The 27,379-nt window shown below is 39.8% G+C and overlaps 1 protein-coding gene across 2 annotated transcripts in view; it reads right to left on the bottom strand.

The window, feature by feature from the left end:
• Positions 1-27,379, bottom strand: part of KITLG (KIT ligand) — a 70,773-nt gene that overhangs the window by 30,892 nt on the left and 12,502 nt on the right. For both annotated transcript variants that reach the window (XM_037513901.2, XM_037513900.2), the window contains exon 2: positions 3,182-3,295. In XM_037513901.2, coding sequence (XP_037369798.1) covers positions 3,182-3,295 — 114 coding nt within the window. The remainder of the gene's footprint in view (positions 1-3,181; positions 3,296-27,379) is intronic.

Raw genomic sequence — 27,379 nt, 5'->3', positions numbered from 1 at the left:
TGAGGCATTAGTTTCAATAATTTCCAAAAATTATGTCTAAATGTGTACCCTGAAATATCATTATGGAGTTAAAAAGGACCTCCACAATTATCTAATTTAGTAGTTATTTTTTGGGGGGCGGGGGGGAAGGGAGGTTGTTACAGACTTTTCTAGGAAGCAGATGTGTTCTCTCTCTTCTCAGAAATGCATATAAGGCACACATGGACACAATTTGGAGTTCCTCTTGCAAGGGTTTGAAGTTTAGGAATCCTAGATTAAGAACTATTGATCACATCTTTGTTCCTCATTTTAAAAACCAGACATGGAATCCCAGAATGGTTCATGGATTTATTTGCCCAAGGTCACACAGCCTGGTAATAGCAGAGTTGATGGTCAAACAACCTACTATTGGCTAACTTACGTCAAGATATTTGCCCCACGGTTCCTGAGAGACTTTCATTATCTATATTCATTTCATTCAATGGTCACTCATGTTACTGTTTGAGTTAGTGAAATGAGTTTTAGGCTAAAGATGGAAACACATCTTCCATTTCAAACGGGGTTGGGGGCTGGGAGACAACCCCAACATTATAAACACGATTGCCTAAGCAGTGCTGGCATTTTTATGTAAGTAACTATTACCTGGGATGGAAACATTAAGGTTCCCACACCCCATCACTACAAAATGAGAGTATTTCTGTCATGAAACTCTGACAGCTGTACTTTTAATAGTACTTTTCAATAATCCAAAGAAAACACACTACTTTAATTAGATCAATTTTTGAAATGAAAAACTTTTTACCCTGAGTCAGTTGCTGGAAGGGAGGAAAACTCAATAATTTCACATTTGCCCTTGGGGTGAAATACTTTTAGTGTCAATATTAGCATCCCTTTCCAGGAACTTCTTCTCATCTGATTAATGCTTCTTGCTATATTTTATTGCATTAACTGATAGATAATAGTGAAAATAAGCAGATGGTTAAAGACAAAATTGGAAGATGCTGGAAGACCCTTAGAAGATCTACTGTACCACTTGAAAATATTTGACATTTGACAGGAAGTAGCGGGTTCTCTAAATAGTATTCCTCAAACACTTGACAAATAAAAATGCCTGCAAATAATTTTTTCTTAAATACCATGTTAATCTCAGATATGTGTGGCCTGTGGTTAGATTCATCATGACCTTTCAACTGTGATACACTGCCCACATAACATGAAATTTGCACCACACGACCACTGCAGATCCTCCCTGCCCCTTTGCAGCTCTGTGGTATACCAGGAGCCCCAGGAGAGCTGTGATTTCCACTTGTGACCTAAATTAAACATATTTCCAAGTCTTGCATTCATCTGACACCTTAATAAGTCTATAACCACATGCAGAAACTAGTCATAACTAGAATTAACATTAAGTTAGAGTCAAGACACTCTGGTCTCTAAAACCGACAGAATAGTCTATCTAGAGCAGTAGTTCTGAAACCTTCTTCAAAAATGTCTTAAAAGTATAGGCACCTGCAATGCTTCCCAAGACCTACTAAATCAATGTGTTAATTTTAATTTTAATAATAACCACAGGTATTTACAAATGTTCACCACTTTGGGAACACATCATTTCTTCATTCATCTGACAAACATTCAATGCTCATCGTCTACTGATCCAAAAGTTACATTATAAACACATTATCTTTTTAGTATAGTTTCCTGGGTCACAAACTAATAAGAAACTTGGGTCACAAACTAGTAAGAAAGGATTGTAGTCTATGTTTTTTAAAAATTACCTCCCCAGTTACCCCATCCTATCACCACAGGTCAATGTTTCATTGCTTTAGACATCAGCCCCTTGATTAAAACATACTAATACATCCTCAGCTGCAACTCTGCATAATTGGATGCAAATGTGCGTGTGTGTATGTGTGCAAGTGTGCCCTCTTACTTTGTATTGAGGCTACTAAGCTAACCAGTCTCTGCCCATCACATTTGAAATTCTGTTTGGAAGTCTGGCTATGAGCCCAAAATGAAACATATAAAGTAGGAAATATAAAACAAGAGCAGAGAAGATGAAGACAATGCCTTCTACTCAACATACTATTATTTCAGCAAATCTATTTTTCTTTCTTATCTCCACATGCAATAGTCCTTTCTTCCCTAATCTCCCACCAGTTGTACTCTAGTCAACACTCAAATAACTGAGTGCCAATGGATTATTTTGAACCAAGAACTGGCAAAAATGCTTCCCACACTTTGTTTAGCCTGAAATCACACAAAGTCACTCAACCGAGCAGGTGAAATCTCCCCTAGATAGTAAGTGCTGGTTAAAATGCACATCGCATGTTTATTGTGCCCTCCTCCCCTGTGGTCTGCATTTGCAGAGGAGCATGGCATGAAGACAGGGAAAACTGGTTTTTGCTGAGGGGAGGGGTGCAACATGACCAAAGTAGGAGATGAGAGGAGACTGTTCAACACCTAGGCAACAAATCGCTCCTCCCACTGTGCTCAGTAAGGGGGCAAAGCCCCACCCACAGTGACAGGGTCTTCATGATGCTGGACATGAGAGAACACTCCCCCTCAGCATTCCTTGACAGGCTTATTAGAGTGGGAAGGCATGGGGTAGGGAAATAAGACATGCTAAGGAAGTCACTGAAAGATAATGGGGAACAAGCACATCAGCACCCCAAGAGCACTCCAGTGTCCTTCCCTGTCATGACTGAGGTGAAGATGACCAATGAAGAAATAGTCCCCACAGAGATGTACTGTGGGCTGTTCACCAGCAGATCCATCCTGCCCTTAAAAACCTCCCTGCCTGCTCTCTACAGCACAGCTATGATTTCTTCCTTTGTCTTGAAAAAATGTTAATTTGCCACAAGATAAAGCAACATCTTTTATTAAAAGGCACGGGAGGGCCGCCCTGGTGGCCTCAGGGTTAAGTCTCAGCACTATCAAGCTATCACCCCTAAGATCTGAGATCCATCCCTGGCCAGGAAGCTGACCCACATGGCACAGCCAAGCTCTCCCATCTCATCTGCTGCTCCCCTCAGCAGTGTATTTCAGTTAATCTGCCTGTTCTGCTCCCCACTCTGTCTCTGGTGAATCCTCTCACGCCTGCACCTCTGGCCCATGCCCCAGTTCTTCTGCACAAAAATTAATTTTTTTTTTAAAAAAAGTCACTAGAAAAAGAGTCCCAGCTACTGAAGCTTTCCTCACTTACCAATTTCCTAATGTCTTTCACATCATCAGTAACACGGTTCTCGCAGATCCCTTTTGTTTTGACGAGAAGATTAAATAGGAGCAGTTGAAGATAAATGCAAGTGATAATCCAAGTCTAAACAAAAACAGAAGAATTTCTGGTTATCATTGAAATATTCACAACTTATTTCTGAATGTGCAAAAAACAATCTAAAATATTTTTTTTCAGTATCACTGGGCTGCAATACAACCAAATGTCACCCATTCACATTACGCTGACCACATTTTTTTTTTTAATTCTCAGTTAAAATGCCACTTGGGTTTTTCATTTCAATGACATTATTGTTAACTCTGGTCAAAAGCTTTCAGACAGTCGATTTCCTAATGGCAATTAGGAATGAACTTGTGGCAACATGTAAAGGATTTATCACTTAGGGTGTTTTTTAAAAACTAGGGAATGCATAAAATTTATAGCTTAAGGCACCAGAAGAAACTTTCTCTGCTCTAAATGTGGACTGTCTGGCAAGTAGCTGCAGAGCCCTAACAGTGCTTTAATCCAACAATCTCCGACAGGATACAACCAAGGGAAAGAGGGGAGAGGAGAATTTTACACCTAGAACAGAAGTTAACCCTAATTTGTGAGACATCAAAAGGATCATTATTTTGAATCATGGTATTTTAGTAAGGAAAAATATTTAATAAGGAAAACTATTTCCTTAACCAGTAAGAGACATTTCTGAACCCAAGCAGAAAATGATGACATGCATACATGTTCACATACACGCATAGAACATGTTTTAAAATGACACTTTGGACCATGTGTTATAGCTACTTACATTCATGATTTTTTTTAATCATACTGTATTTTATTTTAGGAAATTGAGCATCTAGGTTTTTCCCCCAGTATCTTTACAACACATAACACATAATTTTGCTTATAAAAAAATCCTTAATAAAAATTTATGGGATGAATCTGTGACCAAAATAAAAATGGTCTAATGCTTCAAATTCAAATGCTATTTATTGAGTGCATATTATGAGACAGGGACTCTGCCAGCCACTAGAGAAACAAAAGCCTTGAAGTTGCTCTTCAAACCCAGACAGGTAAATAAATCACACCCATACCCCATGATAAATGACTTTGGGGACAAGAAGGAGGAAGCAATTCCTCAATTAAACTTAAGGAGAAGAATCTGTGGCAAGAAGGTAGTGCCAAGAAAAACCAGGGACAGTGCAACCCTGGCTGGATTTTGAAGGACAAAGAGGAGTTTGCTAGAGAAGACAAAGAAGCAAATTGCAATTGTATGGGGAATATAAAAATAAAATTTATTAATTAAAAAAAAAAGAAAAAAAAGAAAAATTCATTCTTTAGGGATACATAAATATGTGGTAAATTGTTTTTCAATGCAGTTGTATCAACTTGATTAAAAAAAAAAACATTCTAGGAAAAAAATAAATAGCATGATCAAATGTCATAGAGACCTGCAGATATTTTAAGATAAGTGAGATTTCTTTTACAAGCTAATGTTCATCTGTGCCATCTGAAAATTACACGCAAGTCCATGTGCATACGGCTAGAAATCTTTCATATTTATTAGGTAGCCATGTATTAAAAGAACTGGATTATTACTTTCAATTAATATCAGCAAGCTAACATACTACACTGAACCAAATGAGGATTATTGCTGATTAAAATTTGTAAGACTAAAGTGCTACCAACATAGATATTAGCTTGTTAACAAAATTAAAGCCCTCTAAATTGCTTTACAATGTAATCTATTGTAGCACTAATATTGCTTAGTTTCGCTAAAGCTACTTGAGCACAGTGAAGTCAAAATCTTTTTAGCACTTTCTCCTTTGGATCAATATGACTCAATTATGTAAAAGATATGTTTTGAGCTTCTTTTTGGACAATTCAAAAAAAATTCTTTAATAACTTATTCTGCTCTCATGCATAAAAATGAAATTGATTAAACTCAAGCTTTCTTTTATATTGTCAGTGCTAAGACCTAACCTTGATCCTCTTTAGTGATGTGACCTGGGAAGGCTCCAGGAAGGATCTCTCTAAATGGCCGGACTCACTAATAACATTATTTTATTCTAGGTTCAAAATATATGTAATGAAAGAAATCCTGTTACTTCCCCTCATTATGCTTTATGCCCAGCACTGAAGAAACACTAAACAAACATGGGTTCACTCAACCACTCAACAAATATTTATTGGACACCTCGCTTGTGCCAGGATACTTTCGAGATGATAGGGATATTTGTTTTTTAAAAGGCAAAAATCCTGCCCTCCAGAAGCTTGCCTTCTAGTGAGGAAAGGTGAAACAGATCAATAAACATAAAAAGTAACTAGATTCTCCAGTAAGTCAAAAGTGTTAAGTGCCATGGAAAAGAAAACTGGATAGAGGTAAAGGGGTTGAGATAATGAAGCTGCTCCTGTAGCAGCAGTGGTCTTAGGCTCAGGTTGACAATCACACTCAAGAGGCACCTGTGTTCACAAGTGAGCTTCAAGAGAAGTCACAGGGCAGACAGAAAACAAGCACTCACAGCACCAGCAGAGGTCACGGAACACCCAGTCTCAAATACCCACTCATCACTGCACACCTGCGAGTATGTGGCAATGACAGAGGATGTGGGATGAGTAGGACACATCCTGGATCCTACCAACTTTGCTGTTTGAGCAGCCCCTTTAGGCCAGGGATTAGGGTCCATTCATTCTCCAGCACAGCTACCGCTCACCGGTAGCATTCTCAGCCATCACGTACACACAGGGCTTATTGGCTATCTAGAACCTTTAGTGGGATTCTTAGGAAGAACTAAAGAAAGGGTCCTAAACAGTGCTGCTATAAACATAGGGGTGCAGGTGCTCTTTGGAATTGATGTTTCTGTGTCCTTTGGGTAAATACCTAGGAGTAATAGATGACTGGATCAAGAAGATGTGGTACCTATACACCATGGAATATTACTCAGCATTCAAAAAAGATAAACACATGCAATTTGCAGCAACATGGATGGCGCTGGAAGGGGTCATGCTCAGCGAAATAAGCCAGAAAGAAAAAGAAAAATACCAGATGGTCTCACTCATAGCAGGAATCTAGAAAACTTAAATAAGGGACCAGGAAAATGAACAACTATAAGAAAGTGAAAATCAAAATCAACAAAAAACTATGAACCAGAGACACTCTATGGGGGGTGGGGGGCGGGGAGGGGAGGGATTGGGGTCAAAATAAGGGGGTTGCAATTGTATGGGGAATATAAAAATAAAATTTATTAAAAAAAAAAAAAAAGAAAGAAAGGGTCCTAAAACTGAGTTCTTGTTGCAAGGATCATGGGGAGGATCGAATCCCCTGAGTCTCTAGAAAAGGCCACAGAACTAGATGTTGCACCCTTCTTTCTAGAGACTCTAGTATAGGGTAAGCAGCTGGAAATTTTAAAGAGAGTAATATTTGTTGGTGCCTCACTGAGAAGGTAATAAGAAGCAAAAATCAGATGGCACCAAGGAAGTCGTTCATGCAAATATCTGTTGGAAAACTACTGCAGAGAGAAAAGCAGTTGCAAAGGCCCTGAGGTCTATTAAGAAATCTGCCCTATTTAAGGAAAAGCAAACAAAGAATAGAGAGGCCAGATCATGGAGGACCTGTACGTGTCTGGACTTCTTACTTTTACAGCAAATGAAAGTGGATTCATTGCAGATTTTGAATAAACGAGGGTCATAAAAGTACTTTAGAATAATTTTTAAAAGTCAACTTGGAAGTTTCTTGCAAAATTAAATGTAATCTTACCATAGAGTCCAGCAATCATGTTCCTTGATATCTACCCAAAGAAATTGAAAACATGTCCACACAAAAATCTCCAGTGTTTGGACTGTAGCTTATTCCTAAGTGCCAAAATTTGGAGGGAACCAGAAACCCCTGAGTAGGTGAATCGACTTAACTGTGATATATGCAAACAGTGGTATATTATTTAACACTAAATGGAAGTTATCTGAAATGCATATTTCTAACTGAAAGATGTCAATCTGAAAAGATTACAGACTACATGATTCCAACAATATGGCATCTGGAAGAGGCAAAACTAAGGCGACAGTAAAAGACTCAACATTCTAGGTGCTAGAGGGATAGGGATGAATAAGCACAGCACAGAGGACTTTTAGGGCAGTGAAAACATTATATAATGCAGTAGGTATTCACCACTAAAATGGTGACTACAAATCATACATTTGTTTAAACTCACAGAATGTATACTACCAAGAGTGAACCATAATATTAACTATGGATTTTTTTAGTGAAACTGTCTCTCAATTTTGCTGTGAAACTGCTCTTTTAAGAAGTCTCTAAAGGGGCCTCCCTGGTGGTGCAAAGGGTTAAAGATGCAGCACTATGAAGCTATCGTCAGCCACTGCAGCAACAGTTCCATCCCCAGCCAGGGAGCTGACCCAGATGGCACAGCAGACCTCTTCTGTCTCGCCCGCTGCACCCCTCAGCAGTGTATTTCAGTAGATCTGCCTGTTCTGTTCCCCACTCTGTCTCTGGTGAATCCTCTCACCCCTGCCCCCGCATCTTTGGCCCACACCTCAGCTCTTGTATGCATCAATAAATAAATCTTTCAAAAAAAGCTCTCTAAAAATCCCTCTGATGACTGTGGTGAAAACAGACTTTAGGGTAACAACAGGTGGAAAGAGATCAGTTAAAGACTACAGCTACAATCCAAGAAAGAACGGGTGGTAGCAAGGCATTGACTGGAAGGGAGTGGATTCTGGGTGTCTTCTGAAGGCTCAGCCACCAGAATATGGCCCAACAGTTGGAGTGTCACTTGAGAAATCAGGATGACTCCCAAGGACTTTGGCCTGAACAACTGAGAGGGTGGGTGTTGCTAGGATCTGTGATAGGCTGCTGGTAGAGAAGGTGTGAAAAGCAGGATCTGGAGTTAAGTTTTGTGAGTCTTAAGTTTGAAATGTCTTTGAGATAGCCTAGTGATACTAGGTCAAGATATTTAAATCTGGATTTAGGAGGAAGTTTGGGTAGGATATATAAAGATGCTAGCTTCGATATATAAATGTGATGCTGAGCAAAAGAGGGGATATGATCACCAAGAGAGAGTACAATTAGAAACACAGAACAAAGGACTGAGTTCTACAGTGATCTAATCTTAAGATGCATGACAGAAATGATGTTTGATAAAAGACTGAAAACTCACAAAGAAATCTGAGAAAGCCAAAGTTGTAGGTGGAAGCCAAGTCAAAAAAAAAAAAAAAAAAAAAGGAAGTGGGCCTCTCTGGTGGCACAGGGGTTAAAGTCTCAGACCTATTAAGCCATCGCCAGCCATTGCAGCACAAGTTCGATCCCTGGCCAGGGAGCTGACCCACATGGCACAGCAGACCTCTCCTGTCCTGCCTGCTGCTCCCCTGGCAATGTATTTCAGTAGCTCTGCTTATTCTGCTCCCCACTGTCTTTAGTGAATCCTCTCTCTCTCACACACACACCCCACCCTAATTCTTGTATGCATAAATAAAAATAAATCTTAAAAAAAAGTACCTTAATGTAGTTAATAAAAATGTTTTGTACACTTGAAATTTGCTAAGAATAAATAAATCTTAAGTATTCTCAGTATGCACACAAACAAGACACTATACAAGGTGATGGGTATGTTCATTTGATGGTGGCAAGCATTTCACAATGTATGCATGTATCAAAACATCACATTGTACATATCAAATACATACAACTTATATTTGTCAATCACACCTCAGTAAAGCTGGAGAGAAAAAAGCATCTCAGTTATATAGTTGTGACTACCTTCTTCAAGTTGCTCCAAATTACTGGACTCATTAGAATGGCTGTTGCTTATTTTTTTAGTTTTTGTCTGTTTCTTCGTTTCCCTGTTTCTTCCAGAATGTCAGGTCATTACTTGCAAAATATTTTTACTTCTGACATGGCTACTTCTAGCCTCCCTAGTGTCAATGGTAAACAACACAAAGTATTACCCAGAAGCATGATCCATCGTGGATGTGTATGGTGTGGGCAGAATAATGCTCCCCACCCACAAAGATGATCACACCTTAGTTCTTGAAACTTGTGAATATATTGCCTTATATGGCAAAATGGACTTTGCAGATGTGATTGAGGACTGTAAGATGAAAAAATTTTTCTGGATTCTCTGGCCCCAATCTAACCATTATGAAAGGGAACCTCTCTCCCATCTGGGGTCAGAGAGGTGCAATGATGAAGGGGCAGAAAATCATGACATGATGAAGACCTGACTTGCCATTGCTGGCACTGAAGATGAGGAAAGGGGCCAAGAGTCAAGGAAAGCAAGGAGTTTCTGGAAGTTGGATCGCCCAGGATACAAATTCTTCTTCCTCCGAGCCTTCAGAAAAGAATGCAGTCCTACTAACATTTTTTTTTTAGCTCAATAAGCCCTTTTTGTACTCCTGAATCACCCCCAACTACAATAGAATAAATCTGTATCACTTTTAAGAAAAATAAGTTTGTGGTAGCTTATTAGAGCAGCAATCAAAAATAAATCAGAGCCCAAGAAACGTGGCTGCTGCAGGAATCATGGAATGAATGGTGTACTGTTGGGATGTGCAGGCTATTCCCGGTGAGGAAAATAAACTGCCCTGTCAGGATTCGGGGGCCCCATCCACTGCCTAAAGCAAAGCAGCTCAGCTCTTTCGCTTTGTTTTGTTTTATTTGTTCATGCTTCTGGGTAAGACTTTGTTTGAACAAAGGTTTCCAAGGGCAAGAAAGAAACAAAGAAAAAAGCCAAGCTTTTGAAAACGGTGGTATGGAGGCTGAGTACAGAACATGTATCCAGCAAAAAGCCCTCAGTCCTCACCAGTAGTGTGACCCCAGAGGGCCAATGAATTCCCCCCAAGGATTTTTATCAGTCTCCACAATGAGAGCCCAAATAATTTTAGCCTCCCCCATGTGTGGAGTGGTGGTGAGACTCGATGAAAACTCTCTAAACTACAGGTGTCATGGATGACTCCTTGTGTGGTTTATGGGTTTAGGGTGCTAGGAAACCAGGGCAACAATCACTTCAAAACTGTTTGAATAAAATGGGCAGAGAAAGAACTTCAGGAGTCAGACTTCCCTTGGAAAAAAAAAAAGGTGATCTTTAGATGTTTGGGGGTACAGAATCCTTTTCCATTTACGTTTGTCATCAACTGTGTTTAGAATTGCTTCAGGTAATAGACAACTGACTCCCGGTGAAGTGACGTGTTTGGATACACAGACGAGATTTATCTTTGCATTGTTCTCAGCTTTCTCCTTTCTCCAATTTCCCGGCCCCCCCAACAGATAGACTGGTGAAGCAAAATGTCCCTGCGTTTGTGACTTCTGCTCTAAAATGTATCTGTTCCATTTGGATAACTATCTTGCTGCTTCTTCTGCAACATTCTCTGCCTCTGCATATGACATTTTTCTTTGGCTACTTTGTTTTCTCATCCTACGACTTTCTCTCTCTAGGTCACGCTCATTGTGTGATAACCTCTCATTTCATGATAACCTTTCACTGCACAGACACATTAAACTAATCTTATTGTCGGCTGTTCTAGATTTTTTTTTATTAAGAGACATGCGTCAAGTGTCCCCCACGTACTCCCTACAACACAAAATTCTAATAACCCTTTCATTGTTAAAAGTTGCCTTCAAATTACTTACATAATGAAAAGCTAATGAGGAATGTGCCTGGTTAGAAACTAAGCCATGCCATGAAACAGTTCTGGGTAGAAGGAAGTATTGATGACTAAAATTCATACTCAATTGTGAATGACAGATTTAGCAAGTCTCTTTCTGAAAACAGGTTTTAAGAGAGGGCAGATATGACCAGATAGTTCCTTTAAAGGAGGGGTAAAGTTACAGGAAGACAAGACTAGAGACCATGAGGGCAAGATCTACTTAAATCTCAATTTTTATAGAGAACCAACCTCAGCAGATCCCAATGGAACATTCGCCCTATCATCAATTCTTTAATTCTTCCTGAACATAAGAGACTTTCTCACAGGAAAAAAAAAAAAAAGGAAAAGGAAAAGCAGCTGTGCATGCCAGAAAAGGAGCTAAAAGCTCCTTAAAGCTAGCTACTTAATCTGAACATGTGTGTTAAAACACAAGTCAGGTTGCAGACCCTTTCCTTTAGTAGAAAATCAACATGCATAAAACCCAAGAACATCAGGGGCACAGAGGCTCTTCAGGAAACCAGAGATTCCAAATTTCTATACTTGAAAAAAAGAAATCTCTATGAACACGAGAAGTGATTTTAGAATAGGTATAGCCAGGGCCTATATTAGAGACTTCTCCAGTGGAAAGGGTCATGGGGTGTCTGGAGTTTGCTTGCTTTATGCACAGACCTACAAAATGGTATTAAGACTGCCCTGAACAAAACAGCAGCTGCTGCCAAAACAACATTCATCTTCTCTTTAATCTTGAATGCCAGCTAGCAAAGCAGGCAGTTCCCTTGTAGCCCAAATGTGCTTTGGAAGAAAGCCAAATCGCTGAGCTACCCAAGAGCCAGGCCAGCAAGTTACCAAGATACAGGTACAGTAATTAGTTTAGTCCTGGGTTCAGGTCTTCTGGGGTCTTCTGACCATATCCCTCAGAAGTAATCTTAAACCACCAGCAGATTCTCATTTCGTGAGTAACCATTTAATATGCCATGTGACTTTTCCTCCAAGTGTTTGATTGTTTAAAAATTTACTATTCAACATTATACAGAAAATACCTAATCGCCCTACACAGACTCAAATTCTTCACAAGTGATTGTCCAGTAATCTCAAGGGGGAAAAAGAAACAGCAGATTTGTTTGTTTTTTAAACTTTACCGTGCAAGCAGTAGAGCAGATGTTAGCAGGACAGCTAAGTGAGGCTCAAACCAGCATGAAGTCCAAATTGGTTCATTAAAATCTTGATTATTTAAAAAAAATTTTTTTGAACATGTAAGCTTCTGTAAGATAAACAGAACATCCTAGACAGGTTTTGCTTAAATATAAAGGGAGACAATTGCTTTAAAGTAAAAGGAATTTAAGGATATCAAGATATTTAACCTTTGGGAGAGGGGAAAATAACCCTATGGTAGTCCTTATCGATATGTAAATCCTATTGAAAGGGGAAATGATTCACATACATTCACTCCTATGAAGGGCCACACATATGAGATGCAATTTGCAGATATTATTTCATGTAATCTTCCCATCGACCAGGCCAATCTATTATTACCCAGTTTTACAGGGGAGTAAAACATGATTCCAAGTGCTTCATGTGTTTATGGCCACTCTGCCAGTAAATTCCTGGACCAGCTTTACACCTAGACCATCTATACCGGAAAGAAAAATACGGAGCCAGTCAGATAATAATGCAATTGATTTCAGTTCTATCGAATGAACTGTCTTTTAAATGCTTATGCTGTGGACGACACACAGGTTTTTTAACAGAATCAGGTTTCTAATGGAAGCAACAATGTCAAGTTATTACTAGGCTGGGTAAACAAGTAGTGCAGGCGAATCAAGTTACACTTCCCTGTGGCTTAAAAAAAAAATGACATGACTAAAGGGAGGGGGAATAAAACCCAAATAATGTGATAAGGTGTTCCTGCTGATAAGAACTAAACTGAATGCTTTCAGACTTCTAAGCAAAGTTACTTATTCATTCAACAAACAAGTACGGAGTACCCGATAGTGGTAAGACAGATATAGCAGGCATGGTCAGCATGGTCTTGGGAAGCTCAACCTACAGGGGAAGAGAGCAGGGTGATAGAGGAAGAGCCCAGGAGGGGCCCCTAAATTTGACTTTGGGGATCACTCAAAAGGGGGGCTTGAGGGAGGGACTCAGAGATAGGTTCTGGGAGGTACTTCAATGGAGAACAGGAAATGGCCATGTCAAAGAGAATGGGGCAAGGACTCCTGGCAGAGAAGGAGCAGGTGGTACCTAGACAAATGAGAACGCCAAGTACTCTCAGAGAACCTCATGTTTATGACAACTGAAAAATAGTACGTCTCAGACGTCAGAGGCTTCCTAAGCAGCACACAGAGGACTTGTTAAAAGTCCTAAGATGCACCCTCAGAAATCTAGATTCCACATGATACCCAGGAATCTGCATTCTAAATACCACAGATGATTACACTTAAACAGAAAGGAATTTATTTCAAGGATTTACAAGAAATAAGCAATAGGCAAGACTAGAGAAATATGCAGAGATCCTCCCCAATTGATCTCGATTTTATCTTAAAGGTACTAGTGAGCTCCAGAAAGCCTTTAAACAGGAATATCAAGATTTATTTTTTGAAGGGTTTATCAGACATCGGAAGGAAGGTTAGGTCAGGGCAGCATGCCTGGGGGTAGGCCAGCTAGGAGGTCACTGAAGTCATCCACAGTCAACACAATGAGGGCCTCAATGAGGGGCCTTTACAGAGTGGCAGTGGGAATGGACAGAAATGGACATGTTCAAGACAGGAGGGGAAACAGAAGTAACAGAAAGTGGTGGGATGAGAGGCAAGCCCCAAGTGACTTCCCGGGTCCAGTCTGGGTGACTGGGGAGAAAGTTGTTCTGTAACTGAACTAGGATATATAAGTGAAGTGACAGCTGCACATTAGAAGTTATCACCAAGGTCCTGTGGGATATTGGCATGCAAGAAGGAGAAAGAACTATGTGCGTGGGAGATGAGAGAATAAAATCCAAATACAAAAGAGGCAAATCAGTTGACTGTGGGGCACTGTGACCCATGGGGAAAAAAAGCACAGAGGGGCAGAACATGATCAATAAAACAACACTAAAAGATGGCAGCTTGGCAGGGGTGGAGGAGTACCTAACAGCTGGCCTGGGTGAGAACGGTTTCCACCAAGTGATAGAACTAGAAGTCAGACAACAGTGGATAGGGCATAGGAGTAAATGATCATAAAGGAATTTCACGACACTAGTTATAATAACAGCTTGCCTAGAAAAGAAGAAGAGATGGGGTAATATCTAGAAGGGATAAAAATTTGACAGTCTAACAATCTTAATCAAAATGTTGACTTTAGAATAGCTCAGCAATAGTAAAAGCTGGAAGCTGGGTGATGTAGAATATTTAATTGAATGTATCTAATATAAAATTAGAATAAAGAAAATATAGCTAATTTTATATCTCCCTTCCCCCTGCCCAAAAAAAATGAAAATTGACAGTCTAGTAAAAGGAAGAATCTCTGAAAGAAAGAATCTCTCCCAGTCTATGCGAAGCCCCTCACTGGTGGTTGACAACCGGCTGAGATTAGCGTGCAATCCCTGCAAAGGATTATTATCTCAGGCTAGAATCTACAGCCTAGGTGTTCAAGTTTTGCTATTATTTTTTATAAATACATACATGACAGAATAAGCTTTTGTGGCAGCACAATTTCATTAGAAACAATGGTATTCACTAGGTCACTAGCTATTCACAAATATAGGTGTCCAACAGGTATATAAAAGCAGAAAGAATTTCCCCTAACAGTATAATTCACTATATTCTAGGGAGTTGCCAGTCAATGACTAATTGTAATCAATTTTATAACGGTGTAATGTAACAAAACGGAGCTAGTCTAGAAAACTAGTTGGTGCCAGTTCAAGGTTGAACCTAGATTTCCATAACTCTTGTCAATTCTTCTGCTCTAAATATATATTTTCAAAGAAATCAGAACACTAGGCCCCCAATATTGGCCAAAGTAGAAAAACAGAAAAAAAAAATGCATGACAGTTCAGAAATAGGCGTTCCTACCCATCCTCTTGAGTGCTGGTTGACAATTATGTCAATTATTGCTCTTAAAATCGAAGCACCGTGATATGCAATCTGAGGATTATAGCTTTCCAAAAACAGCTACGAAAACCTAACTCATAATTTATAGTCTCTCAACTATGTGACTCACTTCTGAAAATGTGACCTCATATAAATCAAAGGCTTAAGCAATTTTTCAAAATCTGCAAAACTTTGAACACCAAACTATTGAGCAATGGAAAATAATGCAGGCTCCAGTTGCCACCTGATCCCATGTGCTGTATTTGAGCTGAATGCCTGAACTTCCTAGAATTTCTTGTGTTTCTCCCCCTATGGTTGTAATTAAATGTGCTCATATGTCTTGTCAGATCAGCTACTGGGATTCTGACAGGTTTGGTCTCACAGGGCCTTTTAGATTTTTCAGAGGATTTAATCTGAGGAAGCAGCTCTGGAAACCTCTAAAGTTTTTTCCCACCATGGTTTTGGACTACACTGATATAAATGGAAGCTTTTATACTCCACTTTACAACAGCTTCCAAACAGCATCAAGACCAGTGGGGCTAAAATCACAAGCTCAAAGGACACTCACAATCTTGATCATTTTCTCCATCACTGCAGATGACAAGCCCCTATTTGCAAGGGTCACAGCGTGAGCCTTCCTGCTTATGCAATGTGTGCTGGACTTACCAACTAACTGCCTTTGGTTGAACTGAGTAAACTGCTGAAATTGAAAATGGAAAAAGGAAAAGTTTTGCTAGCCAGCCACTACCTTAATGATTAACTCGCTTTCTCAAGCAGAAGTTTCAAAATAGAGCAGTTGACCACACACACTTATCAACTCATCTTTAAAAGAGTTGACACCCCAGGGACCAGGGACCATTGCAATCCTGACACCAAGGAGATGAACAGGCACATTCCTGGCCCCAGACTCAACCTTACTTCCCAATCCCAAAACTCTTTATAATCCACTCCACACCCATAGGATAAAGATGGTCTTTGAGACATGAGCTCATTGTCTTCTTGGGATGCTTGTTGCTGACCCCTCCCACCAACTCAGCCTTCGCTTCTTTTTGGCATATTGGGTGATGAGTGGCTGCACCTTGTAAATTAGACATCTTGGCAAGCCAGCCAGGAGGTCAGGGCACCCCAGCACACTCCCTTTTCCGGTTTCCAACAGACAGCAAATTGTCACCGAGGCTAACTCATTCATGCTGCCAACTGGGGCAGAGGCTTGACCAAAGGGACCTGTGGCCCGCGTCACTAGCAGTGAGCTGACTCCACAATGGGAGGGTTCAAACCCCCCTGCAGCTGCTACATCTTTTTATCCAGGGCCATTCCTTCTTTCAGCACAGAGCCAGCTGCCTGCCCACATTGGTGAAAAGATGTGGTTTTTATTTGGGGAGTCAACGGATTCCATGACTGGGTAGTCCCAACAGTGTGTGTGGTTAGATAGCCTCTGCCATTGGGGTTTTGCATTAGCCATTGAATCTACCAATAAAGGTAGAAGATTTAAAGACTTACTCGGTCCCTCCGCTTGGAGGAGTCAGTATTTGTAAGAAGTCTTTTGATTGATATAAGTGGAAATCAGGAAATGTTAATATGGCAACAACAGTTCCATCTAAAAGTCCACTGGGGCATATACTGGTAGACTTGGCCTCTTATAGGTATGAATCATAATTTAAAAAGACGGTTTATGGTAATGCTGCCTGGCCCATGTGTGTTTAGAATCAGATGAAAGATGGTCCTGAAATGGTTTCCCTGTTACTACAGCATCTTGCAGCTAGAACTTGGTGGCAAAAGGTCTGCTAAATGGTATGAAATATCATGTGTACAAGCATTTATGCTCCTACACAATAAAGATTTCTCCATGTAAAGAATTAAGTGAATGGTGCAAAGAGAAAGAATTCAAACCCCTCTCAGATAAAAGAAATGAAGAAAATGAGGAGGATAGAACAATTAAAGCATTAAATGCCTCACCTGTACAGAAAGCAGCAGCCCTGGTAGCTCCTCAGACACCTGTGGCTCTGCCATTCAAACTCCCCCCCTAAAAGAAGGGGAAGCAGGAATGGTCTCCCCCAGAAAGACCCGACAGGCCAACCAATTTAGCCAGGGACTACCCATCCCAGAACACGGCAGCTTTCTTTGAGAAAATGGAATGAGCGAGAGCAACCGACTAGCTATTGTTGATCATTTAGTCCATGCTCAACTTTGTATCTGCCAGTTTGGAAGAGTGATAGCCATCCTTATTGAAATGTTCAACAAATCATGAGAGATTTGTTCACATCTATCTTTTCACCCATCATCCCACATGGGTAGACATACAAGTCCTCCTGAACACCTTCTCATAGCAGATGAGCAGAGGTTGGGAACTGAGGTCATACATGAAGTTTGGCATCTTTATCAGGAAGACCCTGTAGGGACCACGACCCAGACAGTGCTCCCTTAATAGAACCCAGTTGGGACTCCAATAATGGAGGACTAAAAAGACTAGAGTACTATAAATGATGCTTCCCTGCAGGTTTGGGAATAGAGGTGTCTAAGCCAAAAAGTATAAAATGAGGTTCAGCAACTTCAACAAAAGATCAGTGAGGACCCCTCTGAGCTCTTGCAGCAAATTAGACCTTCCACACCTATATAGTCGGACATCTGGAGGCCCGCCCCAAAGATGAGAATAGTAAATGGGACTTGGAGACAGTGCTTAAAACAATACAGAGTGGGCAGCAGCATAAATCCGCCTCAATTAGTGGGCATCACTTTCAGGGTTTATGATGCAAGAGAAGAGAAAAAGTCAGAAGTCACTGCTATACTAATACTGGTAGAAGAGTTATTTCTGCTGATGGAAAAAGGACTCTTGGGAGGAATAACAAAAAGGGACCCCTTAGAAACGATCAGTGTGCCTACTGCAAGGTGGAGTAACAAGGAAAAAGGATTGTCCTCTACTATAGTGAAAAAACCAGACAGAAATTAAAAAGTAGGGGAAGTAAAAGAGACAGATGCTTGAAAAGGAGTATGACTCTGATGAAGACTAGGAATGTCCAGTAGCTTGGATTGACTCACACATCCTGTCTTCACCTCCTCCACAAAACTGTGGGTACAGTTGGCAGTGGAAAGCCAAATATCTGACTTTTTGAATAGATACCAGTGCTACCAATTTACTGTTCAACACAAAAACTATCTAAAAACAGCCAAAGAACAGTCCCTAACACCGGTGTCTCCAGCAAAGTGCACCAAAGGACTGTGCCCTATCACTGGAATGTCACCTGGGGATGTACACCTGAGTGTCCCGTTCTGTTGTTGAGGTGAGAACAGTTAGGTAAACTAAGTAATCAGGTAACTTTCTCTCCTGGATCACAACAGCTGCAGACCCAAGTTCCTTCTGAAAAAGGTCTTCTGTTTCAGATGTTTTTGACTCAAGAAGAAAGAAAAATCAAAGATATCTTTTCTCTTGAAATCTAAAAAATAAGGAAGGCTGAATAGCTGATGGAACCCCCGGTTGAGTAGTCAATGCAGAACCTGTGACTATTGAATGAAAAGCAGCAGGGAAGCCCAAAATAAGAAACAGTATCCCCTATAACAGTAGACATTAATCAGAATATAGCAAATCCTCCAGAAATTTCTATAACGTGGCCTTATTTGACTTTGTAGGTCATCGATAGCACGCCTATTTTACCTTTTAAAAAAACCAAATTTGGGCCTCCCTGGTGGCGCAAGGGGTTAAAATGCAACCTATGGAGCTGCCCACAGCCACTGCAGCGTGAGTTTGATTCCTGGCCAGGGAGCAACCCAAATGGCACAGCAACCTCTCCTGACTTGCCCACTGCTCCCCTCAGCAGTGTATTTCATTCAATCTGCCTGTTCTGCTCCTCACTCTGTCTCTGGTGAATCCTCTCACCCCCCACACCTCTGGCCTGTACCCCACCTTATTTATTCTTGTATGAATAAATAAACCTTTAAAAAATAAATAAATAAACCAAATTCAAGTGGATGCACTTAGTAAAAGACCTATAGGTTATAAGGGTCTAGGACATGCACCTCACTGTCCCAAACCCATACATTCTTCTAACCCCATTTCCTGGAGACTATGGGTAGTTTTCAGTACTAGATTTAAAAGACTTCTTTTTGCATCCCCATGGAAGACAAATCTCAGTTATTATTTGCCTTTGAGTAGCAAGATTTGAATTCCCAAACCTCTCTCTGTATTGCTTGACAATGTTGTCCCAGAGATTTAAAAATTCCCCTACAATTTTAAGCCAAAAACGTGTGAAGTCTGCAGCTCCAAAAAAGTTTATTACAAAATGTATCAATAGATGACATGTTCATTGCTAGTCCTAGTTATGACTTGTGTTTACAAAATACAAATTAAACAGCTAACATGGATATATAAGGTCTCGTCCAAAATGGCTCAGATTTTCAAACACTAAGTTGTCTATTTCGGACTCCAACTAAAACAAGTGGCGAGGAGTCCAATGGCAAACAGAGAGCAAGCAATTGCCACTCCCAAAACTGTTCAACTGAAGACAGGAATGGTTGTTTTCTGCAGCATTTGGATTCCCAATTCTAGACTCATCATGAAGCCCCTGTATGAAATCTTGAAAAGGACAGATTTTTTTTTTACATTTGAGACCACTAAGAAGTTCATCACAGTTCCGGCCTTGATCCTTCCCCAACCCAAAAAGCTGTTTCCCACCCACCAACCCTGGTATCTCCATTCTTGTGGCATATCAGGCAGTGAGTGGCCAAACCTTGGAAATTGAGCAACAAAATCCACACTCCCCCCTTACATTGTAGATGCCCCAACTGAAACTGGGGAGTTGGCCATCTGATGTTTACATCAAAGTATGATCATCCGGGGTATTTACTTAGAATGTAGATTCCTGGGAATTGCATAGAATCTAAATTTCTGAAGGTGCATCACAGGAAATTTTAACGAGTCCACTGTGTGATTCTGAGGTACCTTCTTAAGTCTGAGACATACTATTTAAGGCTGTACTAGCTCTGGGTACCATACCATTAGGAAAACAAAAATGTCTAAAAAGGTGCTTTTTAGACTTGCACTAGTTTTAAGGGCTCCATGTTATTAGATGTTCCTGATTTAGAGTATCTTGAAAAAAGGAATGTTAAGGAGAATGCTGTGGATTGACCAATTCCCATTCCAGCATGCTCCTAGAATATATTTTTTGATACTATAGAGGCTGGAAAACTAAAATCTCCATTTCTGGGACTCCTTTGCAGTTAGTTGTAGATGTGACATAGGTTCTGTCAATCAGGCAGGACTCTACAAGGTTTAGTATGGAAAGGAAATCTTTGAGAAGTTGGATGCTGAACATGCATTTTTCTGGCTTGGGTGGTAGTGGGGATGTGAGAAGCTTGTAGCAGTAATAACAGTTTGCTTGCACTGGCTATAGCCATTTCAAAGTCTGCAGTGGACTTAACTGGGTTCCTGGAAATGGGAGTTCTGGAAGCTCAACCTGCCCTTCCAGGTGGTTCTGGACGCTCAACCTGCCCTTCCAGGTGGTTCTGGAAGCTCAACCTGCCCTTCCAGTTGGTTTTATAAGTCATCGAATATATCTCCATAGAACCCATTCTGTTTAAACTAAAGTGGATTGTATTGTTTGCAATTAAACCCCCAGCAATACTAGAGTAAAGGACCCAGGTTACTAAGCACTGATTTCATATAAATGTTAGTCTAAACTTTCCTTAGGAATTTTCCATTAGTATTTCAAAATTAAAATCGTAATTTTTTTATTTTTTAAAAAAGCAATTTTTAATTGGTGAGCCAGGAAAACAGTCATGTCAATCTACTCTCCAACACTGGAGGCACAGCAAAGCATTTACCTTTGACATGCCCGAGACATGTCCATTTGCAATTGAAAATACACTTCAATTGCAAGTTCATTGTTTATGACATGTGAAAGGAAGATTATCAGCAATGTAAGATATGGATGTAAATCCTGGCTCTGCAACTTACATACCACAACCCTGAACATATTATCGAAGTTCTCTGAGCCTCAGTTTTCTAATGGTGATAGCATTCATTGGATTTTTCAAAGAGATTAAATAAGACTATGTTATATAAAGCATCCACAATAGAACTAGCACATAAAAGATCATGGCATGACTCTTAGATGACTGTTAATATTATAGTTTTTAATTTATCATTATCACTAATCCTTTAAATGTTGGACTCAAAACTAAAGTCTACATTAAGAGGAATGTCACAATCACATTTATGTTCCCGCCTCCCTATAAATTAAAGATCATTGCAGAAAGGTGATTTAAAAAAAAAAAAAAAGATTGTGAAATTTCCCACTGGGCTTGGATTGGGATCAGCTTTCTTCAAGAAGGCAAGTTCCTCTCTACCTGGCACAAAAGTAAGGCACAATTGTTTGGGCACTTGGTGAATGTTACTTAATAAATAGCAGTTTCAAAAGTCAACTTAGCTTCCAGAATAAATCCAAAATGGCTTCAGAAAATAAAGTGTGTTTACTCACACACAGAGAAGCAATGGATATAGAGCGGTGGCTAGGAGGCATCAATTCTAGAATCAGGCTGTCCAACTTTTAATCTCTATTCTGCCACTTACTAGCCTGGTGGTCTTGGAAAGTTACTTCATCTTTCTGGGCTTTCCTTTCCTCATCTGTTGACACGGGCTTAATAACAGAACGACTTCCCAGTCTTGCTGAGGACTAAAATGGAGCAACACAAATAAAACAGCAGAGTACCTGACAAATAGCACACCTGTGTGAAAGTTCATGCATTTATAGAGTGTTGTCATCTGTACCACACCTTGAACTACCATCCCTAGGGATATCATTTCCAAACTTACAAGATGGTGGTTTCTGCCAAAATTCTGGGCAGGCTGAATTCTTCCCAATCCCCTATTTGCAAATCCAGTATGTCAAGTCCTATTAGTTCTACCAGAAAAATAAATCTCAAAATATTCACTCCTCTCCATCTTCTCTTGTACCACTACAGCTTATGGCAAGTTCCATCATCCTGCCAGGAACATAGTAAGGAGCCTATAAACAACTTTCTTTGTTTTCTGCTCGCTGCTCACAAGTGTGGGAATCTAAAACATCACTGCCTGCTTAAAACCCTGAATGCCTTTCCACTGCATTTACCATAAAATGCCTCTAAGAGCATATATAGCATAGACTTGCCCCCTCCAGATTCATATTACCATGTTCTCCCCCCACCCCCAACATTCTAGCTATACTGGCTTCCTTTCTGCTCCTGAAACACCTGGAATGAATTCCTGTCTTAAGTCTGCTGCAAGCTTCCTCCTGCTTGGACTCTGTAAAAGACATGTCCTTCTCAATCAGGATTCAGTCCAAGTATCACCTTCTCAGATAAAGCTTCCCAGGTAACCTGTTAAATAGCTCCCGAACTGCTATCAGTTTTACTTCCACTGAAGCACTTTGCAACTTCAGAAAATAGCTTGATAGCCCAATTAGTTTACTCTTATCACCTATCCCTCCTAAGAATGTAAACGGATGTGAGGACAAGGATTATATTATTCTTCTTCCTCATTCTTATCTCTAGCACCTTAAACTGCTGCTCACACACACAGTACCTGCTCCTTCACACCTGTGGGCTGCCTGCAGTGCTACCTGCTACTAAAGTACCCGCAAAAGGACTCCTACCATCATATTCTCCTTTATAGTACAGGTGGCATATAGCTAAATCACTTGAATAAAGCATTCGTTCAGGTATATGAAATGGCCCACAGATGAATTTTGGACAATGTATATTTAACCCATTCAGCAGATGGGGTCTGGATTCACCCAATGGAACTGCAGTATCACTGACCAATCCAGCTTATTAGCTGCCTCTTGCAGTTTGGGTTTGGACACCATCAAGCAGGTACTTCAGTCCCTCGCTGTTGTGTCCAAAATGGGTAGAGCAGAGAATTTTCTTATAAACATTTTTAAAAGACTGACGAAGGATAGACAGAAGAGTGTGTATCAGTTGGACATAAACCACTGTCATCCTCACTCTTGGATCTGATGATAGTGAAATCCCAGTGATGGCAATCATGGGTGACTAATGTTGCAAAAGCCTTCTCTTATCTAAAATGTGACAAGCTGAATGCTTCTCAGTTTGAACTTTTCAGCATTTTTTTTTTTTGGACCTTTAAGGATTTCTCTAGTTCCATAAAAATGGAAAGTCAGGATATAAAACCAGGAAAAGATGTGAGAAACTCCATAAAGAGTAGGAACAATGTAACTCTTTTGCTCACTGCTGAATCTCTAGCCTCCAGCAGAGCCTGGCTGGTAGTGAATGCTAAACACGTTTTAATGAACCACCATAGAGAATGCCTCTCCAGGCAGAGGTGGCCAAAGTACTAATCTGCCTGTAAAATACCCAGACTTTCCTTTCTAAAGGAACTAGATAAGGATATATGGAGTTACTTTCCTTTATTGACCCAAAAGGACCACATTAAAACTAACAAAAATAAAAAAAAAACACAGACACAGACTGGAGACACTGTCTTATAGTAAATTCAGTGGCAGTCTCTGAGTCACAACTCTGCACTTTATTTAGAATTCACTATAACATCCAGCTATAAATTTCTCCATGTCTCCCCAGTAAGCTGCAATGCATCAAAATTTGTAAAGTAGCCATTCATTAAAAAAAATAATGTCTGGCAATATTGCACTAGAATACATAATGGGAATAGGATTTCACTTGGAAGCAGACACATTCAGAAGTGATGACATAGGTTAAGCTTTAAAATGCTAATCTTATCTCTTCCCAATGCTTTGGGTGACTCTTATCTAGTTGTAATCCCTGCTAAAGTAAGCAAATAAATAAATATACTCATAACTGAATTTTTATATGGCATCACCACATAATACTTGACTAAAGAACAAAACCAGCTATCTTGTCTTCAGAGTAAAAGGCATATTGATGTTCCCCTCTCACATGATTTCTTTGCAAGAAAAAAACTGTTGAATGTGAGACAATTCACGAGCAGGATCAAATGATATCCCCTGAAATAAATGGACTTTATTACGGGCTTTATTATTGCACTTTCAGGCTAACAAGCATGACTTCGTGGAAAGCTCTTTAATCCTGACTTTTCACCATGCTAGCTGTGGAGTTATGCACTATAACTACCTACTATAATACTCCCATAAAAGTCTAATACTCCTACCATGTAGGAGACTATAAGTGCAGTAGAAAAAGGAAGATGTCAAGCAAAAGTTAAGAAACTTTTTTCACTGTATCAGAATACACAAGTACCAGCATCACCTTCTACTACAATTACCTTTGAAAAGGCTCTGAGCTCATCTTCAGTGTAAATGTATTTTGTGTTCTGAAATTCTTCCTCAAAGAAAACTTGGGGTGAGGATCAGTAAAGCATCCTAGTCTTAAAAAGAAAAAAGAAATATGGCCAATGTTCTTTAATCCTCAGGCCTATACCCTAATGCTAAAAGAAAAAGAAAACTTTTTCACTGGCTAGGAAAGAGGATGAGTGGTTAACCATCTCAACAGAAGCCTTTGGGTTTCCTTTCCTAGCAGCTGCTATGCTGAGGACTCAAGAGGATGAGAGAATAAATATAAACAGAGGCACTGTTTGGATAGCAAAGAGATCTTCTGACCATATGGGAGAGAATGGGGATCTACTTCCTCACAAACAGGACAAGGGCTGTGTGGGTTGAGAATCCAGCTAGCTGAGAGATATGCCTCAGCTGCTGTATGATTTGAATGCCAAACCCCCATAAACCACTTAGTACATCTACTTAATTGTTGTTGTTTATTTTTGCATGTCATCTCCTCTTTTCATTTATGGTACTTCTGGGGGGGCGGGGGTTGTTTGCAATTGATGCAGGAAGGAAGTAGACTTTGCTCTTTGAGATGGAATAATTATTTGAACCTTGAAAAGCGTAACTGATTCAAGAATTTTCCCCCAAATAAATAAGTGGTACTAACAGTCCCAGACCCAAAAATTAAACAACCAAATCATACCAAATAAGAATGTTCCAGTTTCATACAGCAAGGGTATCCTGCATTTCTGCCTTTTATCACTTTCTAGATAGTGACTATCACACATCAGTATGCAAAACTACACATAACACCCTGTCCTCATCTATTGCACTGGCTAACTATGAACCAGCACAAACTGTGAAAAGAAATATAAAAGGAAGCATCATCAAAGTGTGTAAGCTGAAGAAGAAGAATCCCTATCTTGGAACAATCTTATTCATTATTATGTATCAAGAAAAACATCTTATCTAGGGGGGAGAAAAGCAGCAGTAATACCAAGCAAGGGATTAGGTGCAAACAAATCAAGTTTAAGTCCAATAACTTATAAAATGATTAGCTACTTTCTCAATCTCTCTAATTCTAGGCCCTTCTCTGTCAAATTGAATAATCACATTACCACCTTCACATATGGACAGCATTAGGGAAGATAATGTATGTAACATACTTGATTCAGGTCCTGGCACACAGAATGAGCATCTGAATTGGCATTTTCTTCATCCACAGTACTGAGTCCTAAAACCCTTTCCAACTCTCACATTATCCAGACGTCATGAAACCAGCCAGCACCAAAGACCATTCAACCTATTGTATCACTTCCTTACAGATGGCAAGTCACCCAACCTCCTCATTTTTTACCTATCATCTCTACTCTTTTTTATAAGTGATCCATTTGTCATTTGTCCCTCCAAACAAAACTATGTTTGAACATTGTGTGTGACCTTTGCAGAGGGATGGTGTTTCACATCTACTGACATCAGTGTATAAGAGTAGAGTTCTTCCTATCCATCTTGGTGCCATGCCAGCCCATGTGACAACTGAGGTTAGCAGGCACAAAACAGACACATCCCCAGATGCATGTTTAGAAAGTGGATAGATGTGTCCCCTCCAAGCTACATCTGATATGATTCATTATCTCATCGTTTGGTTCTGAAAATCTATCAATAGTATGATTGTATGCTATTAGCTCTTAGCTTATATCAACATAAGGCAATTTGGCCAGGTAGGTAAGTAAAGAATTTCAGTACAGTGTTTTCAGTATATGATTTTAAAAAAATACTGTAGGGGCAAGGAGTGAGATCACTAAGGAGTGGGAGAGTTGAAATAGGGCAAACAGATGTCAGGAGGGCTTCTGACAAGAGGAACTACTTAAGCGAGACAAGCAGAGGATGAAGAAAGGTTGTCAGGGCTTTTAGAAACAAGTGGGTATGTCACTGTGCAACTGCATGCAATTAGGTAACACAACATGGAATGAAAGCCGCCTTCCCAGGGAGTGGTAGAGATAAGCAACAGTCAAATCACAGAGAGCCTTGTATGGTGTGTTGAAGGTTTGGACTTTATCCTATAGGTAATGTAATGTCAGTGGAGGATTTAACCAGGTAGTTGGGTACAAGGCCAGACTTCTGTTAATAACCCTAGGTTGTATGCATTAGAAAGAATCTTTGCACACAATGAATGAAGCCTTTGGAGGGACTAAAACACATAGCAACACTGTATACCTGAATTTAGGACATGGATGTCCTGTGTGGTCAGCAAAGTCTTGTTCTGACTTTTCCTGCATTAGCCCTCAAATAGGACATAATACTCTCAGGAAATGAGGCAAAACTAAGCCCTTTTATAATCCAGCTCTTTTCCTACAAAAATTATGCATGTCAATGTTCTGATCCATTCTCCTTTGGACTTAAGAGTTTTTTTCTTTTACAGAATTTAAAATATTTCACTTCTTGCTCTTATAGGTTTAATTCAATACTTTTGTGTTAGCACCTACTCTGAACTGAATCCAAATTTACATCACACATTTCTGGTTGGTAACTTAATTATTGAGGTAGCAATGGTCAAAGATTCAATCAAGAATCCTCTGGAAGCAGCCTTTATAGTGTCAGAAAATAGAAGCTGTTTTCTGTCATTCACAAGTACAAGTCAGCACTCCATCAAAAGGAGCGCAGCAATTTAATATTCTGTCAAAATATGGAAGGCTTGTTTACCTGAAATAATGGACTAATAAAAATAACTTGTGTCTGTATTGAGGGATATAAAACTTACTCAACGATTAACCTGGACAATCAAGACCTTAAACTCTAAACACAGCTACCCACAAGAAAACAAAACTTGAATTCATAATTAAAACATTTACAAAATGTTGAGTCCCACACATTTATTAAATTCAATTCATGCAAAAATAAAAATGCTTTGAATGCAAAAAATGCATTTTATTTGAAAGAAGCTAGCACTTTCCTAGGTTTTTGGGTGTCTGGAATAGTACCAGCCCTCTTTATGGATTGGCTAACTTAATCCTCACAAGCACCTGAGAACTTAAGATGAGAAAATCAAAATGTCAGAATTAAGTTACTCAAAGTCATCGTATTTGAAGAGTGATTCCAGATCTATGAGTGTCCAAAGCTGTCAACATATACTCTATATAAAGCAGTGTGAGGCTCATTTTGGAAGATGTTAGCTAGCACAAAGTGTTTGTTTAGAAAGTGTGAATTTTTCAACATTCAAGGTT

The sequence above is a fragment of the Talpa occidentalis genome, unplaced genomic scaffold (genome assembly GCF_014898055.3).
Source record: "Talpa occidentalis isolate TD23 unplaced genomic scaffold, MPIMG_talOcc4v2.1 talOcc4.16, whole genome shotgun sequence".
NCBI classification, from domain to species: domain Eukaryota; kingdom Metazoa; phylum Chordata; class Mammalia; order Eulipotyphla; family Talpidae; genus Talpa; species Talpa occidentalis.
The sequence above is the reverse complement of the archived record's forward strand: the minus strand, read 5'-3'. Positions and strand labels throughout refer to the sequence as shown.